Here is an 18,258-nt window from a genome sequence, read left to right as displayed (position 1 = left end):
GATGTTCTAAGTTTTGTGTTTTAGTTATCCTTAAGCCATAATCATCCAAATGATGAGAAATAAGTATTTGAAACGCATCACTCTGTGCGTACTGAATCTGTCCAAAATATAAGTTTTACTTTCTCAACTGCATTGGTAAATTAAGTAAACATATGGTGACATTATATGCTGGTATTCTGAGGCATTAAGATGCACTTGTCCATCATTGTTCTGTAGTGTCTTCCTCTGAAATATAATAATTGTGCTAATATTTTATTTTAATGTAACGCAGACTTCACAACGTCTCCTCCAGGTTGAACATTTTTGCTTCTTCTACCGGAGCTTCTGTGGGATATGAATGTAGGTCCTGATCCTGATGTCCTCCCTCCTCCTCGGTACTGCATCGATGCCGCTACCTCCTCCTCCGCCTCCTCCCCGGCGGTGACGTCACCGACTCAGTGCAGCGCGAGCATCCTCCACCAAAGACGCGGAGACAACAGAGCCATTTTGACCGCCTCGCTCTCCCAAACAGCGGCCACCTTCCTTCTCCCCCCCGGTCATTCAGAGCAGGCCGGTTCGGGCGGAGCGGCCGGGTGTCCTGGTGTTCTGGTCGGCTACGAGGCAAAAAAATTCGTCGCTGACATCCTTCTCCCGTCCCGCTTTCATGAGGAGGAGAGGCTGGTGAGGGAGCCGGAGGAGAGCGGCGGAAGTGGAGGTATCCACCGGGGCTGGATGTAAAGCCCTCAGGCTCCATAGACGCGGTCTGTTCCCGGGAGCTGTTCGGAGGTAAACGCAGCTTTTTTCTCTCTCTCTTTTCCCCCCGTCCATTTTTTTACTGTCCTCCTGAGAATGCAGCTTTAATGTCACGGTCCTGTTTTTTTTTTTTTTTAAGTGTTGACTCTCCTGGGAGAGAATGAGCAGATAGGGCGCGGCCAGCGGCCAGCTGTCAGCACTGGGAACACGGCAGGCTTCAGCCACAGACTGACATTAGGGACATTAACGCGGCTCACACTGTCATGTTTTCTTTTCCTGCCGCCTCCATTAATTATACAACGGGACGCGATTAAATGTTGAGGGAGGGGCGGCCGACACGAATGCAGCAGTGTCACTGGCAGCTCAAACGCTTTGAGTCCCATTTATTTCTCCAAGTTCAGAATTGACGGCACAAGTGTTTTTTTGTTTTGTTTTTTGTTTTTTTTTGCTTTGTGTGTGTGTGTGTTGTTGTTTTATTTTCTCCGAGCCAGCCGAACATTATGAGCCACTTTCATGCCACTGTGGTCCTGAGAAGGCAGCTCCAAAGATGCCCACTTAGTGAGCAGGTCCTGTCCTGGGTGTGGGTATTACAGAGCCACTCTAAAGATGGTGGCCACCCAGCTGATGGTTGTGAGCTTTGGGAGCAGATTAGGATCACGCCTCTTCCCCCCACATTACACATTTTTTTCTTGGAGGGGGGGTTAGAAGAAAAAGTTGAATGTGATTCCATAGGCTCCATGCAGAGTTGTGAAGTAACCTCCTTATTAAGGGAAACAATCTGCGATGTCTTCTGCAGTTCTTTCTGTCATCGTTAATCCCCGGCATGCAGCCATTGATGCCTACGTTACGATGGGACCACAAAGCTTTCTGCTGGTCCCTGTACGCGCTTCCAGAATACCTCTTCCCCCAATTAATACGGCCGGGCCCAGGTTCACGGAAGATCTCCAGAGAGCGGGATGACACAGCAAGTACACGGGAGTCGGGGGATGACGACGGGCAGTAAGATCATGAAATGAGGGGGCACGAATGCATTACCTCAGCCCTCAGCTATTAATTGATTAAGAGGGGCGAGCAGGCCCTTACTAATGTATGATGGCTGAGGTTTTAGGGAGCAGCAGTGACGGCTCTTAAGGGACAGCTCTGATAGATCACACTTTGATGATGAGTCATCCTCCTGAAACACACCCAGGCCGATCACAAGCACGTTGATTTGGATGTTGTTCTTTTTTGACACGTAGCGGCGTGAACGTGCCCCGGTCCCCGGATTTCTTGTCCGTTTCGGTCCCATTGTCATCCAGATGAACATCCTGACATTTAGCCGCTGCTGCGCTCCTTTTGTTACGGCTAGCTTTATTGTCCGTCTTTCTGGGCTGCCGCTGACCATGCGTGACCTTTTTATATATATATATATATATATATATATATATATATATATATATATATATATATATATATTACAGCCATGCAGCCCTGCCCTCCTCCTTTGTCCTCATCACATCAACTGCAAAGTGTTCTATTTCTCTGTTGTGTTTTCCAAAGATGAAAACCAGAAAGCGGCTTTGCAACACGACTCCTACCAGAAATGTTGTGTCATGTGTTACAGGCATTGTCTTTGCACCCCTCAAACCTTCCTGTCGTCTCTTTAAAGCTTCAAAGCTCAGCGTATTTTAAGTTGTAGACCAACAAAAAGTAGAGCCTCCTGTGAAGTGGAAGGAAATGGATGCGTGCCCTTTCCAATTTTGCTTACAAATAAAATTGTGAAGGGTGTGGCGTGTTTAGTGCGGCACCCCTCACTAAAAGCCATTGCCACCAACCGCCTCACCTAATTGATGAATAGCGCGCGTCTGTGGGTGATTTAATCAGCGTAAACCCGGCTGATCTGTGAAGGTCTCAGAGGTTTACTGGAAAACGTCGTCAACAAACAGCATCGCGAAGAGAAAAAAAAAAAAACACTTTTATGGAGGAGTGGCGGGAAAAACAAAAGAAAAAGAGCTACAAAAAGTCCCGTTTAAAGTTTATCGGGGATGCAGCAGGCATGTGACAGAAGGCACGTTGGTCAGATAAGACATTTTTGGCCAACAAACAAAACAAAAAAACTATAACGCAACACATCATGGTGACCACACCATCTCCCCGGGGAAGAATGGTGGCCGGCGGCATCATCCTGTGGGGTCAATAGAGGCGAAGCTGGTCGGAGTCAGTTTGGAGATGAGTGGAGGTAAAGGCAGGGCGTTTCCTGATAGAAAGTCTGCTAGAGGCAGAAAACGGTTGAGATCGTGCCGTTTAGGTTTACCTCTCAGCTGCACAATAAAGCCTAAACTTACAGCACGGGCTACTCTGGGATAGGTTTAGATCAAATCCGGTTTTTGAAGTCTCAGATCCAGGTCTAAATCCAACATGGCTTGACTTCCATCCATAATGGGGCTTCAGGTATTTTGCGAGGAAAACCAGACAAAGGCTTCCGTCTCTAGGGCTGAAGACGTCACCCTCTTCAGAGTGTTATCTCTAAAGAATATGGAAGATTTTGCATCCTTTCCACTCCTCAATTACTCCGCCTGCGTTGTGTTGGACTACTGCATTGAGTTGTGGTTGCAATGTGAATAAAATGTGACAAGGTGCAATGTTTTTTTTTTTACAAACGCTCCTGTTCGAAGAAAGTCTCCTTTTTTTATTAGGATACACTTTGTCCACCCTTTCAGAGACCTACAGGCCCCACACGTGGGTACCGGAGAAGGCCCCCCCCCACCCGACGGTGCTGAGAAGAAAACACCATGGCAGGGGCCTCTGTGAAGGTGGCGGTGCGGGTCCGCCCCTTCAATTCAAGAGAGACTGACAAAGAAAGCAAATGCATCATCCAGATGTCTGGAAACACCACCAGTAAGTAATCCCACCACAACGCTGTTGCTGAGTGCTGAGAATTTCCTTCAAATATAAATGTCAGTTTACATAGATGTTTTTATTGTCCTAACCCCAAAAAAAAAAAAAGAAAAAAAAAAGGAAAATTCGGCCTGCGGTTGTGTCTAAAAAGCTTCAGCAGGTGTATCGCTGGGTTAATGGAGTGGAAACCATAAAGGAGAGAGAGACTGTAGAAGCAGCCAGGCAGATCTACGGTTGAGCTTGGTGATTTTTCTTCTCCATGCTCCTCCAGCTGCTGTGTTCCTCATGCTGACCTCTGATCTGTCTCAGTGACGGGATTACTAAAAGAGAAATGAACTCTGCCCTCGATCTGGATGGACGGACATAATCTCTGTTAAACAGGCACGGTCCCTTCTAAGACAGACTTTGATCTGAGCATTTATATTGAATTCCTAAAGGAATCTGGTTTTATTCTGTCACAGGAAAAAACAACGACAGCCGTCTGACCTTGTTTCTGCCAGGTGGAGGTTCGCTGTAATCTCTTAGCGTCACACTTCAGGTGGATTAATCGCCATCAGATTTAATCTGACATGTAATTATGGGAAGACCATTTATGGTAAAAGCTCGATTTAAAAATGGCTCCTTGTTTCAGATTTGCAAAGTCATCGTTTTTTTTAATCTGCCCGCTAATGCAGAGTGTACAGCGGATGTTACAAAAGCGGTGAAAGTTTCACAAAAGGGTAACTTCCATTTATTTTTGTGCTCAGCAATAGTTTCTTTTATGGTATTTTGGTTTGTACTTAAAGCTGTCGTTTGGAAGAATGCATAGTAGCTCAGAGCAGCACATTCCATGTTAGGGAGCACAGAGGGAGGAGACTGGAAAGATACTTGATATGTTGACGGCTCTGCAAGGTAAGGCCGTTCATCAATAATAGATGGGACACCCTAAAATATTTACTGTTTGGCCTGATTTAGTCATCTCCCTCCGCATGACACGGATGACTAGACAGCAGGCCGGCCGGGCCTTTTCTATGCCGTGCTTCTTTTCTTTAGGATTATGTTTGCCGTTTTAGTAGAGCAAATATTTAAAAAAGGCCCTTGCAGCATGATGGGTTCTACGGCTTTGCTTTTCCGTCCTCCTCTGTCTTGTCAGCAGTGAGTGAATAATGCTTGACGTTACAAATGTCGCAGGTTTCCGCTTGAGGCAGCCATTTTTCGGAATACAGTGACTATACTGAAAGAATATCCTTGGACATTCGCTGCTTTTTTACTCTTGTAACAATTGATAAAGCCACTTAAATTATATTTACAAATTAAAATAGAAGATATTTATGAATTTCAGTCTACTATAGTGACTTATTTCACTTAATCGGGGAACTCTAAATGCATACCTAACAGAAAGAAACGATGGATATGCCATAGTTATTTTGAGATTGACAATATTGTCACCTCAGTTAAAACTGTTGAATTTATCAGAACTAGACATGTATAGAATCACAAATGAACCTATTAGTAATCACGTCTCATTGTGATTGCTAAAGGGAGAGTGGAAGATTTTTCCTAGGTAGGTAAGAAACGCCCAAGTCCCTTTTTTAATAGCTGCGCATGAACAATACCATCTTAAATCTCACAAATCCACTCTGGTCTAATTTCTTTCTACCGACGCCTTCCTCTTCTTCTCATAAAATTGTACGACAGTTTGCTTCTTAAGACTCTCAGCCTTTTTCAAGTGAGAGGAGCGGCGCTACAATGAACGGCTAACACCAAAGCTAACCGCTAAGCTAAACGTTAGACGTGTGCATTTGCAGCCAGCTAGAGGAAACTAACAAGGAACGTGGGCACACACTGGTGTATATGAGTGCATCACAATGATCGGCATGTGGGACGACCAATAGAGAAGGTCATACGGCACTCAAAGCCGTAAAAGATTGTCCACTGTACCTTTGAGTAATCAACGAAGAAACAAAATAAGCAAACATGAAAATGAAGCTGTCTACAGGAAATGGCTGTTTGAAGTAGTATCTGATTGAAGTCGGATGTTATTAAAAGTTATATCAGTGTCTCACTCTCTGATACTAAAGCACAAAGGTTTCCACGCAAAAATTGAAGATCCTAATTTGTAATATTACTTTAAGGAAAAGGCAAGAGAGGGAGTAAACCACAAGTGAGCCACCTTTTCTGTACACCTCTGAGCTGGTGCTGCAAAAAAAAAAAAACAACAACAACAAAACTGATGAGAGGACTCCTCTCCCGGACTCCTGGTTCAAAATCAGCCTGTTGTGTAATTTCTCTCTTGGAAGAGATCTTGGATCGCAGCAGATGCCGTTGCCAGGGAGGGAATATATCAAGACACGGCCGGAAAGTTCAGCCTCACACTGGCCGGCAATTTTCTTAGTGAGTTTTTTCTCTCTGCTGCAGGTTCATGAAGGCAAATCTGTCTACTTAAAGGCTAACTAAAACATAAATCAAACAAACTAAAGAAGGTTAGGTGGAAAAAGACACAGTTACACAGAATAAAACACTGTAAGGGAATCTGCAGGTTAATCAGGCTCACAATAGTATTTGGCTGAGGCACAACGTCATTTCTGGCTCAAAATGATCTTTAGGTTAAAGAGCAATATCTGACGTGTGCCTGCATGGACCTAAATACACATCTCACCAGGGTCATCAACGCCGCATGGTTTAGCAATCTTAGGAGCATCGTCTGTGGGATAAAAGATCGTTTCGGCTCAGTCTGATATCACGATGAAGGCCTTCTACATAAGTCCTATTCGGAATGAGTGAGGAAAAAGCCACCAGAGTCAACCAAGTTATGTTTTGTAGAATGGTTATTTGAAGACTAAAGATTTTCTGTCATATTTTGAACCACTGTCAGATCCAGTTACATTTAATATGCTTAGCTCAGAAAAGCACAGACGTTTCCAATTGCTCATAAAACGGCACATCACCATAAAGGCTTTACAGGGTCTGAAATATTAAATCTGAAAGAGCTGACTTCATATTTCATTTTGACATGGCCCATAGAAGGCCGGCTTCCTGTTAAATATAAAAAGTTGGATACATTGTGAAGTGATAGTGATGCAGTTTTTTCTTATCTGGACAGATAAATGCTAGCGACAAATACTTTGTATAACAAATAATCCTGGAAGTCCTTCATTTTCTGCTGGATTCCCAAACTAATACCTCTATCAAGGCACCGGCCGCACATTTGTCCTTTTTTATGTTTTATAGACCTTAAAAATTCTGAATTGATCAAAATTGGCATGTGAAAGCCATCCCTAGTATTCTAGTTTGGTTGACTGACCAAACTAGAATCAAACAGAATTTTAGCATCATGCCAACTTTACAAACGGACTTCATGTTGTTCAGCCACACAAAGATGCATTTAGTTAGGCTGGCAGTCTTTCGGCAGAGCAGATTGTTCTCCTCCAAACGGAGTCAATAGCCCTGGCTGACGTCATGAAAGAAACCTCCCATTGGCTGCGGGGTCTGGAGGGGACGCTGGAGCTGGGTATAAATGCCCCCCTTGTCCCCGCAGAGTCTCGGCTGAAGAAAGGGAAGGGAGGAAGGAGCTCTGGAATTTTTGTCTGGGTCTTTTTCTGTGCTCTCTGGCACTCATGAGTGGGTCAATAGCTCGGCCCCCGCCAAGAGAGAGAATGGCAGCGGTCTTGTGTGCGAGACGTTCCCACCCACGCTGACCTTAATTAAGATGCAGGGCACAGAGGGAGGGCAATAATGTGTCTGTATTTGGAGTGCGAACTCTTGCTGGAAACACCTTGATTGATTTTTGCCAACAAATGTTCTGAACAAATCCAGCATGTCATCATTAGACACCCTAACCTTAAAGCTCCTAGTATGCTATGTAATTATTGCAGCATGTAGGCTAAGGCGTGTAAAAATGCTGACTCATACATTTTGTCTTTGGTTTGCTCTCCTTATATTATTTCCTCGAGAGTACTCCCTGCATGTCGTCTCCCATCTATGAATCATAAAGTCAGGCAGAAGTCTATCTGTATGAACAAGACTCCCAGGCGCTGTCAGTGGGTTTAGGTCCCCTTTGTCAGAACTGCTGACGCCGCCGCGTTTCCTCCTCTATTGAGTGGGCCAGGTCATCCGTGGCGGCCCGGCCGGCATCGCTCAGTCACTGTTGTGGAGACAAATACAAACATGGAATGCGTGATGAAAGGTTGCTGAAAACATGGCCGAAAAGCAGCTGTCATTTTACACTGTGATAGCTAACGAGCAGTGACGTTAGGCCGTTTACGGGAAGAGGTAAATCCTGATGGAGTGGTTGTGTTTGATAGAGGATGATCTTAGAAACAACTCCATACAGCAGGAGATAAGCTGGCATTGGGCTGCAGAGAGCTGCTTTACAGACACGCTCTCTGCAGCTCCCCTAGGGTGGTTTAAAGGAGCAGCTAAAGGCTCGTTGCTCTTTTAGTTTCTATGCCAGAACTCGGCAGGACCGACACACAAGGCTTTGATTTCTTCACACTCATTCCAGACCAGCAGCTTTGAGTTCAACAAGAGAAAGGTGCAGGAGGGTGCCTTCGGTCAGCAGACCAGCAACAGGTGGGGGAGGGGTACTCTCTGCTGAATCAGAATTTCTGCTCACAGGCTTTTTCCTGTAACATGAAATGTAAGCGTTCTAAACCCTCGCTATACCTGGATAGCAGTAACCGTCACATGCCTAAAACAACAGGCATGTGGTGTTGTTTTTTTAATCATATTTACGAGCAAAGGTTATTTACATTTCACTGTCCTGGCGAAATACAGAATCTCTGGAAGTAAAGGTGGTTCTGCTGAGTCAAGTGGGGAAGTTATAAGCCAATAAAACTCAGATTACGTTTGTACCATTTAAGGCACACTATAATTTCATGTTAATAATAATAATAATAATACATTTTATTTCAAGCGCCTTTCAAAACACTCAAGGTCACTGTACATGTAAAAACAATAAATGGTAAAAGCAGTCGTCATAATTAAAAGAAACAACACAAATTACACAGAGTAAAGTGATACTTAAGGTTATGAAGCTTGTTGCCATTCTATTCCATAAAAAAAGAATAAAAGAGGGGCTTCTCTTTAGCTTTTATTGATAAACCAGTATGAGTCCCTATGCTTGTTGAAATGGTAAAAGAGATAGAGATAGAGAACTAAACATTTTTAGATATTTCATTATCAACACCATGTGATTATCACACTTTCCACCCACTTAGAGCAGGAGAGGATTCACTCACTCTGTCATCAGCCGCGATGCAAAACCTGGAAAATCACAACCAGCCTTTTCCCGATGTCTGTCGCTGTTTAATAGTCCTTTTCTACTCAACAATGTTTCACTTATTGTGCATATTCTCTGTCATGTTGCGACCTCTGGTCTGAGTTCTGTTAAAACATACCTGCTCCATTGCTTCCTTTCTAATAACGTCCACATTATGGGACAGCCAGATCTTTACCTATCAACAAACCCATCCTTGCATTTAAAAATTATTTCCATTGCAAAGCTACATGGTATAACAGCAAATAACAAGCATGAGTGGTGTTTCTGTTCAAATAATGAAAAAAACTGGGCTGTGATAGGGATTAGATTAAAGAATAGGTCAGTCTGTGTTTCTCGGTAACCTTCATATACCCCACGTATCTGAGCCGCTCTAAAGTAATTATCTTATCTGAGCACAAAGGGCTTCTGCTTCCGTCTTTAAAAGGGCTAGGGGGCTCATTTTATTTGAATCAGAGCAAAATGCAGGATGAGTCGGCATCATGAGAGTATTTTACTGCAGAGACTCATCCTGCAGTTTTCATTGCACATGTAATAACCTTGTAATAACCATGTAATACCAGTGAATTTAACAGCTTAATAAATATATTTGTTTATGAGCTATACAAAATCCACATTCACTGATCATTTTAGTTATTTTTTAGAATATTTGTTCAGTTTTGGATCATTTACTGCCTTTTAAGTTCAGCAGTGTCAAGCATGAATATAATAACTGGGGTGACAATTAAGAGCTGATGACTGATTAAAACTAAGTGCCCCTATGTTTTAGATAATGGCATCTAATAACTGGATCTGGAATGGTGGTGTCACAGTGCTGGAAGACATTTTTTTTTATCTGTATTTGCCATGTTCAGTAAACGAGGACATGCATGTTTGTCTTGTCAAAGAGGGGGTCTGAAATATGAAGCCTGAGCGTGCCACACTGGCCTATATTTCCCTGGAAATAGGGTAGCATTGTAGCATGAGTCATAGGGCGAGTACTGGAGAATGTACTTAGCCTGTGGTCTTTCCTCGGTTATTGACCACATCTGCATTAGTAGAGAAAGTGATCTGTTGCTCTGGGAGCACAAAGGAAGCATTTCCATTGCTGGCATCACCTTATTAAATTACACACATGCTCCCTTTGGTTGGGCTAACTAATAGGTGCAGTGCTACTCGCCCAAAAAAAAGAAAAAAAAAAGAATAAAAGATTTGAACTCAATGAATTTTATGCTACTGAATTTATGTTGTAGTTTGGCTGTGCTGTGAAAAAGCTTCATAACCTTAAATCAGTTTTAATGATTTGCTATTTTGTTCCACATCCAGTAGAAAACCCATTATTTGCAGTTATACATTTAACATTTCACACTGTCAATCGATCATAGGGTTTTTTTCCCAGATGTTGACAATCTGCACAGTTTGTAACTATACAGTTTTAATGGACAAAATCTTCCAATTGTCAAGCACATTTATACATTTATCCACCTTTTCAGAACCCCAGTAAAGCTTGGTCTGATACATTGTTACTGAAGCTCAAACCAGGTGTTCATTACACACCTTTTACATGGTTTTATACCCCAGTTTTGTAATGGGTACAGATGCAATCATCTCCAATGTGAAATCAGGTCAGAGGTCCTTGAGTTACGCCTAGATGAGACATCACAATTTAACAAGGTATAAATTAATCATCATTGTTCATCCCAGAAATGCTAATCAGTCTGTGCATATTTGTGTTTTTTAAGCTAAAAATGATGGCACCAACATAAATACATTTTTTATCATATCACCGGATCTATCAACAGAATGCAGTAAATAACATGGAACTGCGTCAGTGGAAAGATGGTAGATGAAATGGCTGAAAGGGACTTTGGACACACAGAACGGAGCTGGGAGGACATTAAACCGCAGCAACATCTTAGTCACCCAGCAACAAGGAACGACACTAACAATGACAAAGATAGACCTTTTATAGGCAGCTAACAAAGGATAACCGAATCTTAGGGAGAGTGACACGTTGTCAAACAGCGGAAAGATGAGCTGCGTCTGAACCTGCCAAGCTGAGTTTCAGCTGCTCTTAAAATGGCTCATTAGCCCTGGGGTTTAACAAAATGGCTTTTCTCCCTGGATATAATAATCAACACTGATTTTTAGTTCATTTAAGGTAGCATGCTGCTTTGCGGTGAAATAGCCTCATAACTACCTGCAGAGATTTGCTTAGGACAGTACAAATGATTCCCGAAACACAGCTGCAGAATAATGGAGTCACAATTGGTATCCCAATAATAACGTGCGTTAGACTGTTGTGTTTCAGGTGACATGCAATCTCACTCAGCATGCGGCTGGAGGAATTTTCACTGCCTTTGACGCCTGCGATGCTAATGACACAGCAGTGGTGGGAACATCATGATGTCAGTAAAGAGAGAGTAGACTGCAAAATCTGGGTTAATCACAATCACTGTCATCACAATGTATCGCAATCTCAGGTTCTCCCAATGCTTTGCAGCCCTAGAAAATATCTTCTGCTGTCAGTAATGATTCTCTATAATGTTTATATTGGTGTAACAATTGTAATTTTTAATGTATATAAGCAATGAGATGGCTGACCCAGATATATGTAGGCTGGTGCACAGGTGAGCTGAGTTGACTAATTACTGGCAGCAGGTGGAGATGATGTGGGCTAATTGACTGGTGACTGAACTGATTGGATAGTGGCTGAGAGGTGACAGGCTGAGAGGAAAAGTCCAAAAAAGTCCAAAGCAAAACAAACAAAAACCTAAAACATGGCAGATAAACCCCGTGGATTAAGAATGGAATGTCACCTAAGTTCACACCTGTGAGAAGGCAGAGGAGCAAATACGTTTATCAAATATATTAAATAAAACTAAGCTGTTTCCCTAATGCCGATCATGAGTCGTCAAGTAATACAGCCCCTGTCAAATTTCGTGACACACAGGCAGCAGAGTGAGTTGCCTAGAAAGTCAGCATCATTTCTTAGACAGCAATATTGTCTGTCCACCGCTCCATATTCAGTCTCCATGGTAACTGCTGTACTAGCTGATAGAAGTTGTGAGGCAAAGGCAGTTTCCTCACCTCTCATTTCTGCATCGGCTTTTCAATCCAATACTCATCATAGCTTGATTTCAACATGTTGCTACGGAGATAGTCAAAAAGACAACAGCCTCTCACTTCAAGGTACACATACATGCAGCTTAGCCGAAAATAATTCATCCTGTTATCTTACATTAGCCGACAGCTGTCACGCTAAGCTGAGCTGTCGGCTCTGCTGCCAAGTCTCCGTCTCCAAGCCCACCGCTTTCTGTGAGCTCAAACACGGCCAGGTGGGCCACCCCTTCAGCAGCGCCCCACCTTCTCCTGAACAAGCTATCCAGAACATTTCTTCGTAGCACATGGAGCTAAAAATAAACCTAAGCCTGTGTCCAGCGATGGCAAACAGTAGTCGTCATATATTTGTCTGGCATTTAAATCTCAGGAAATGTTTTGATGTGGACCTCCAAAGTTGTCATTAGATTATGTTCCAAGTACATCATGTGTAACTTTTGTAAAAAAGACAGCACTAAAGCCTTCCGAGCTCCGTTCACACACTTTTGCTGACTCAGCTCAGATACTGTTTCACTCGGGACAGCTCCCACCCTCACGCCCTCCGTCTGACCCGGGCTTCCTGTCCTGTCTTTCAGCCATCATCAACCCCAAGCAGGCCAAAGACAACAAGAGCTTCAACTTTGATTACTCCTACTGGTCGCACACAACGGTAACTCATTCTCCAGGTCGTCCGTTTCCATTGGACTCAGTTGTTTCGTGCTGTCAGATTTACGAGATATCGACCTGTCTCCCCAGCCCGAGGATGTCAATTATGCCTCCCAGATGCGTGTGTACAAAGACATCGGCGAGGAAATGTTGCTTCATGCCTTCGAAGGATACAACGTCTGCATCTTTGCATACGGCCAGACGGGCGCTGGCAAATCCTACACCATGATGGGAAAGCAGGATGTCAAGGACCAGCAAGGAATCATTCCTCTGGTAGAGTAACACGTAGTGGTGGAAGCAGTGCAGATTTCTAGCTCAACTAAACTTTAAGAAACGAATGTCTCTTTTGCTCCTTCTAGCTTTGTGAAGATCTTTTCACGAAGATAAGTGACAATACAGACAACAGCTTGTCCTACTCTGTGGAGGTAAGAGCGGCAGGCCACTGGTTAGGGCCTCCATTCTCAAAGGTGTCCACCTGGTCCATACTAAAAATGTTCTTTGAATAGGTCAGCTACATGGAGATCTACTGTGAACGTGTGCGGGACTTGCTGAACCCCAAGAACAAAGGGAACCTACGCGTTAGAGAACATCCTCTGATGGGTCCCTACGTGGAGGACCTGTCCAAACTGGCTGTCACTTCTTACAATGACATCCAGGACCTAATGGACTCTGGCAACAAGGCCAGGTGATGCAACCATAAACGCTCCGTTCAAAAGATTTCCCAGGATCATTTTATTAGACAACATATATCTTCAATAATTCTAGACACAGAAAATAAGTGCATAAGTATATTTATGCACTCATAAATCGTGGATATTCCCTGAACCACGCATGTTCAAAACTTTACAGGCTCAAATAATATGGATAAATCTGGTGAAATGTTCACTAGCAGGTATCATTCAGTTAACCTATCTGTTTTTAGAAATGAAGTTCTATGTTTTATAGTTATTCATCTCTGGCAAAAGAAGTACATCTAATGGATCAGTCACAGTCCCAAAGTTGTTGCTCCTACACAATAAACAGTTAATGCACTATTTCATGATTAAGGTTAATCCAATCAAATGCCTCGGACATGATGCAGCTGTGCTGTTTTACCCCAGCCGTAGAGCCTCCTGGTAAACTGATGTGACTGTGTGAGCTGATAAAGCTGCTCTCTCTGCAGGACCGTGGCCGCCACCAACATGAACGAGACCAGCAGTCGCTCCCACGCCGTTTTTAACATCATATTTACGCAGAAACGCTTCGACGCAGAGACGGACAACACCTCTGAAAAGGTAACAGGGTGTTAGCACAACCTCGCTTGAAGTGATTCAATTAGCTGTCGCTTCTGCTGATCCGAACTCTGATTGATGGCTCGGGGTAAAAATCAATGATGTCTTAAAGGTCATCGGGACAATGCAATGCCCGCAAGGAGGACTTGTTTTGTTTTTTTGTTTTTAATGAAGGCAGTCTGTGCGCTGATTATGGATACCTGTAGATGTTCTGGTTGGCAGATGATGTGCAGCATTAAATAGATATTGTAATACTCACTGATGAACTTCTCTAGGTCAGCAAAATAAGCTTGGTGGATCTAGCTGGCAGTGAGAGGGCCGATTCTACTGGAGCCAAAGGAACCAGGCTTAAGGTGAAAAGGCTTTAAGGAAATCCTCATCAACCGTTTATTCATGGTGAACCCGTTAATTACATCCTATCTTGTCATGCTGTAAATCACAGGAAGGAGCCAACATCAACAAGTCTTTAACCACACTGGGGAAAGTCATCTCAGCTTTGGCAGAAGTGGTGAGTTTTACTCTCTGCCTGTCGGTTGCTATTTTCAAAGACCACGTAGATTTTAAGATGTATGAATATTTTAACTTCCACCTCGATTCATTTTAGGATTCTGGACCCAATAAGGTAACTAGTTCCATTTCACTCTCATTTTAAAAATACTAATCTTTCCTCCATTCTGAGAGAGAAGTGGACTTAAAAGAGTTTCTTGTTGTCACCCAGAATAAAAAGAAGAAGAAAGTGGAAAGCTTCATACCATACAGAGATTCAGTTTTAACCTGGCTACTCAGAGAGAACTTGGGTATATATCATTTGTTTGTTTAACAGCTTTAGGATTAAACTCAAACTCATCCCCAAGAGTTCTGATATCCTTTTTTGTTATCTCTGTGTCAGGGGGAAACTCTCGCACCGCGATGGTTGCTGCTCTGAGTCCAGCTGACATCAACTACGATGAAACCCTCAGCACACTCAGGTAGACAGCACACACTTCCTTATCCTCCCACACTGCAGGTGAACGCGGCTTTGAAGAACTAATACCTCAGCTACGCCGAGGGTTGCGTTGGATCACCTTAAACACATTTCAACAGTCGCAGCGGCTCTTATTCCAGCCGCAGTATCACAGATGTATGATGTTAGGGGTATTCTGCGTATATGTCTGTTTGTTTTCTACCCTGTCCTGTGTCGAAATGTTAGGTTTCTTTGTTTTTCTATCCCCAGGTATGCTGACCGTGCCAAACAGATTCGCTGTAACGCTGTCATCAACGAGGATCCAAACAACCGACTGGTGCGTGAGCTGAAAGAGGAAGTGTCTCGTCTGAAAGACCTCCTGTTTGCCCAGGGACTAGGCGACATCATTGAGAGTAAGTTGCTGGTATTGTCATATTTAGTAACGCATAATGACGTTAGACCCTTTTAGTGGCAACAGGCGATCTAAAGCATGTGTTTCTCACTGTTCTAGAGACCCCCAACTAACATCAGATGTTGTTTATCTGGCCTGACATTAAATTGATCTAGCATCGCAAAAGTTGTCTCCGCTCACAGAAATCCAGTTCTGCCTGCCATCTCGTCATGATTGGATATACATACCATATAATTTAATTCTAGATTACAATACATTTGTACACAAGTAGAACTTGATCTCTAAGGTAAAAGTGTATTATATAAATGTTGATGAAACTGAAGTTGTGCATTTTATATTTACTATGAATGAAAAGTTCAGTACAACAGTATATGTGCAGTAGCTTGGAAACGTATTAACAGCTCTTCAACTTTTACACATCTGATACATTATCCCCTCATACTCCAATCTACTTTATTTGGATTATATGTAATAAGCAACACAAAGGAATAAATAATAAGGCGGAAAAATTAAAAATGAGAAAAAATAAGAAACCTTAGAAAATGGCCTTCACAAGTCACATGATTAGCAAATGAAGTCCTGTGTGTAATTTCATCTCAGTATAAATGCAGATGCTCTGTGGAGGCATCAGAGGCTACAGGTAGATCTCAACAAAATGGAATACTGAGAAAAACTTCAATATTTTGTCACATTATAGAAAATGAAACTCATATATGGATTCACTACATATACAGTGAAATATTGCAAGCCTATATTTCTTGTAATTTTGAGGTTTATGGTTTATTAATATGAAAACCCAATATTAAGTGTCCCAATTTTTTTTTTAAATATTACATAAACATTATTTAATGACCATATTATGGCCGACACAATCATGGAGATGACTGCTGACTTGACCTATCTAGCAGACAGGCATTGACACCCTCCACAAGATAAAATATGATATAATGTAATGATAAAGAAGCTGGTTGTTCACAGAGTGCTCATTCCAAGCTTATTCATAGAAAGTTGAGTGGAAGTAAAAAATGTGGTAGGAAAGGGTACAAGAGGGATACCTGTAGCCTGGAGAGGATTATGAAGCAAGATTTGGGCGAGTTTAAGAGTGAGTCAGGGCATCAAGAGCCACATTCCTCGTTCCTATGTTTTTTTAGGGAAATTCGATAACTGCGCATGTCAGAGTGCATGTAGACACAGATCATGATTGGATTACTTGATTGTGTGCCCATATAAACGGTATAATCCGATAACATTTTGTTTTTTCCCCTGAACACATTCCAATCTGAACGTGACATTTTGTGCATGTAAACATAGCTACTGATACCAAGGGTGGATGCTAAAAAACGAATTATTAAAGGTACAGATTTCAATAATCTATAACTGACCCATTCACGTCAGCCCAAACCGTTGCTCCTCTTCCAGCAGCAGCAGCACAGAGACACCTCCATCTCTTCTCTGCAGCCGCACACCTGACCCAAATGATGAGCAGCAGCTGGACGTTTTTAGGCGCGCCAACATGTGGGGAACAACCAGGAAAATATATAAAATAGATAAACATACAATGCCCACCAGGCTTATATTACTGAGTTTTCATTATCCTTAAGCCATAATCATCAAAATGACAAGAAATAAAGGCTTGTAATATGCTGGTGAAGATTCTCAGTCATCCAGGTCATGGTCATTCCAAAAAAAAAAGTAAAAAACAAAGCAACTGGACTTGTTTTCCGTAATTGAAGACGTTTCGCTTCCTCTCCCGGAAGCTTTCTCAATTCAAAAAGTCTGGAGTAATGTGGAGTAACAAGCTTTATACCATTGCCCAACAAAGGCCTTGCAATGGCTTAGATAACTTGCAAATTTAATTGAAACAGGTCCACCCCTTAGTAATGGACGGAAAACAAGTCCAGTTGCTTTGTTTTTTACTTTGTTTTTTGAAAAGGCTTGTAATATTTCTCCTTTCACTAAATGAGGTGGTTGTAACATTAGAAAATGTGAAAAAGTGGTTTAAATAAGTGTTCAGGGCCCTGTATCCTATTCTGAGAGCACATCATGTTAAGTGGACCTCTCATTTTCAGCAGTTGATTCACTGAAAATGGTAAAAAAAACAAAATGGTGTTATTTTTCCACATATGATGATTTTATCTAAAGGTCTTGCTCTTTTTTTCCCTCTTTCTCTCTTTCTCACCTTTTGTTTGAACCTGAACCAGCCTATCGAGCAACTGGCGCTGACATAGAGGGTTTGAAATGTGCGTCTTTTGGTTTTGCTTACCTTTTGTTTTGGCCGTTGCTTTTGCTATGGCGCTCACTGCAACAGCATGAGTAGCTTGTCAGTGTTCTCTGCAGAACCACCAAACAGTCTGGTTTTATCCGGGCCATTGTTCATGATCATTTTGTAAAATTTCGGTTGCTGGTGTTCAGATAAACAGAACATAGACCCCGTTTTTTTCTTTTGTGGCTTTACGTTTGAGATACTAATAAGACTTGGATGTTATAATGGTGCTGTAGAGATCTACATATGGCTTCATAGATGCGCTATTGAGGAGGCTGAGTTTTAGTGTTCATAATCCAACAGTGAAAACCAATGCAATATAAAAGCGTACGGAAAGCTATGTGATACATTTCATACCAGTCATTAATTTCCATGCTATTAAAAGTGTAGCTTTCCACTTTCCTGGCAGGGTTTTTCTAGTGTAATCTACTTCCCCTGGTAGCTGTGACAATTAAGTGTGCAGTGACTGTAAAATGATGATCCAGTCACAGGGAGCATTATTTCTATAATACTGAACCTCTGAGATAGTCATCTTATTTTTTATGCCCCTGTCATAACACCCCTCTTTATTGACTGGAAAGACAATATTATCGGATGCATCTTGGCACATTAAAGCCTGTCCAGACGGATGGATGGGTGTCTTTGCCATTTTGTTTTCACTCTGTTGCTATGGCAGCAGTTGCATAGTTAATGCTCTGCAAGGAAGTTACCTCAGGTGTTAATGAGTCACAATAAAGCTGAGATGAAACCCCAGTCAGA

General features: G+C 42.4%; 1 protein-coding gene across 11 annotated transcripts in view; it reads left to right on the top strand.

Annotated features, from left to right (window-relative positions):
* Window positions 1-433: 433 nt before the first annotated feature.
* kif1aa (kinesin family member 1Aa) overlaps window positions 434-18,258 on the top strand; it is a 52,379-nt gene continuing 34,554 nt past the window's right edge. For 5 of the 11 annotated variants that reach the window (XM_036141566.1, XM_036141567.1, XM_036141565.1 and 2 more), the window contains exons 1-14: window positions 434-765; window positions 3,432-3,609; window positions 12,541-12,614; window positions 12,701-12,883; window positions 12,970-13,035; window positions 13,117-13,295; window positions 13,773-13,884; window positions 14,157-14,234; window positions 14,324-14,389; window positions 14,486-14,503; window positions 14,600-14,678; window positions 14,771-14,849; window positions 15,095-15,237; window positions 17,438-17,476. In XM_036141566.1, coding sequence (XP_035997459.1) covers window positions 3,504-3,609; window positions 12,541-12,614; window positions 12,701-12,883; window positions 12,970-13,035; window positions 13,117-13,295; window positions 13,773-13,884; window positions 14,157-14,234; window positions 14,324-14,389; window positions 14,486-14,503; window positions 14,600-14,678; window positions 14,771-14,849; window positions 15,095-15,237; window positions 17,438-17,476 — 1,222 coding nt within the window. In that variant the 5' untranslated portion in view covers window positions 434-765; window positions 3,432-3,503. The remainder of the gene's footprint in view (window positions 766-3,431; window positions 3,610-12,540; window positions 12,615-12,700; window positions 12,884-12,969; window positions 13,036-13,116; window positions 13,296-13,772; window positions 13,885-14,156; window positions 14,235-14,323; window positions 14,390-14,485; window positions 14,504-14,599; window positions 14,679-14,770; window positions 14,850-15,094; window positions 15,238-17,437; window positions 17,477-18,258) is intronic. The other 6 variants (XM_036141573.1, XM_036141571.1, XM_036141568.1 and 3 more) reach the window with 3 other exon arrangements.

This window comes from Fundulus heteroclitus, chromosome 9, assembly GCF_011125445.2.
Source record: "Fundulus heteroclitus isolate FHET01 chromosome 9, MU-UCD_Fhet_4.1, whole genome shotgun sequence".
Taxonomy (NCBI): Eukaryota; Metazoa; Chordata; class Actinopteri; order Cyprinodontiformes; family Fundulidae; genus Fundulus; species Fundulus heteroclitus.
Note: the sequence above shows the minus strand (reverse complement) of the source record. Positions and strands in the feature narration are given on the sequence as shown.